The sequence below is a fragment of the Fukomys damarensis genome, unplaced genomic scaffold (assembly GCF_012274545.1).
Source record: "Fukomys damarensis isolate Sample0158 unplaced genomic scaffold, DMR_v1.0_HiC HiC_scaffold_5, whole genome shotgun sequence".
Lineage (NCBI taxonomy): Eukaryota > Metazoa > Chordata > Mammalia > Rodentia > Bathyergidae > Fukomys > Fukomys damarensis.
In genome coordinates, this window is record NW_022900917.1 from 20,135,844 (window position 1) to 20,136,373 (window position 530).

At 68.3% G+C, this 530-nt stretch overlaps 1 protein-coding gene across 1 annotated transcript in view; it reads right to left on the reverse strand.

Moving 5' to 3' along the window:
• Window positions 1-524, reverse strand: part of Esrp1 (epithelial splicing regulatory protein 1) — a 67,582-nt gene extending 67,058 nt beyond the window's left edge. The window contains exon 1 of the mRNA XM_019206819.1: window positions 275-524. Coding sequence (XP_019062364.1) covers window positions 275-406 — 132 coding nt within the window. The 5' untranslated portion in view covers window positions 407-524. The remainder of the gene's footprint in view (window positions 1-274) is intronic.
• Window positions 525-530: the final 6 nt, after the last annotated feature.

Genomic DNA, 530 nt, shown 5'->3' on the forward strand with positions numbered 1-530 from the left:
CCCCCGGGGCAGGTCGCCAAGACCCCGGAGTGGACCCCAGGGCCCAGAAGGCCACCCGGATCCACAGCGCCGGACCTCTCTACCTGGGCCAGGTTCCGAAGGCTCCAAGGCGCTCGGCCAACAAGTTCGGTTTCCCTCCGGGTTCGCTAGGCCTCGGTCCAGCTCCCAGGCGGGCAGACGAGGGCACTCGCTTCCTCCCTCCCCACCCCAGCGCGCTTTTCCCACAAACTCTTCGTCCCACGCCTCGCCTCGGGACAAACCACGGAGAAATTACCTTCTTGTTGGCCAGATCCACGACTTTCCAGAGCAGCAGGATCAGCTCCTTCTCGTCCGAGCCCAGCTTGGCCCCCGTGGCCCCAGCAGTGATCCCGAAGAGCACCACCAAGTAATCCGGAGACGCCGTCATGGCGAGAGGTGGGGAGGGCAGAGGGGCCGGGAGTGGGGACGGGAGCCCCGCGTTCGGGGAGACCTCGCCTCCGAGCCCGAGAAAGCGCGCCCACCCCTGCTCGCGGCCGCCGGGGCGAAAGGCG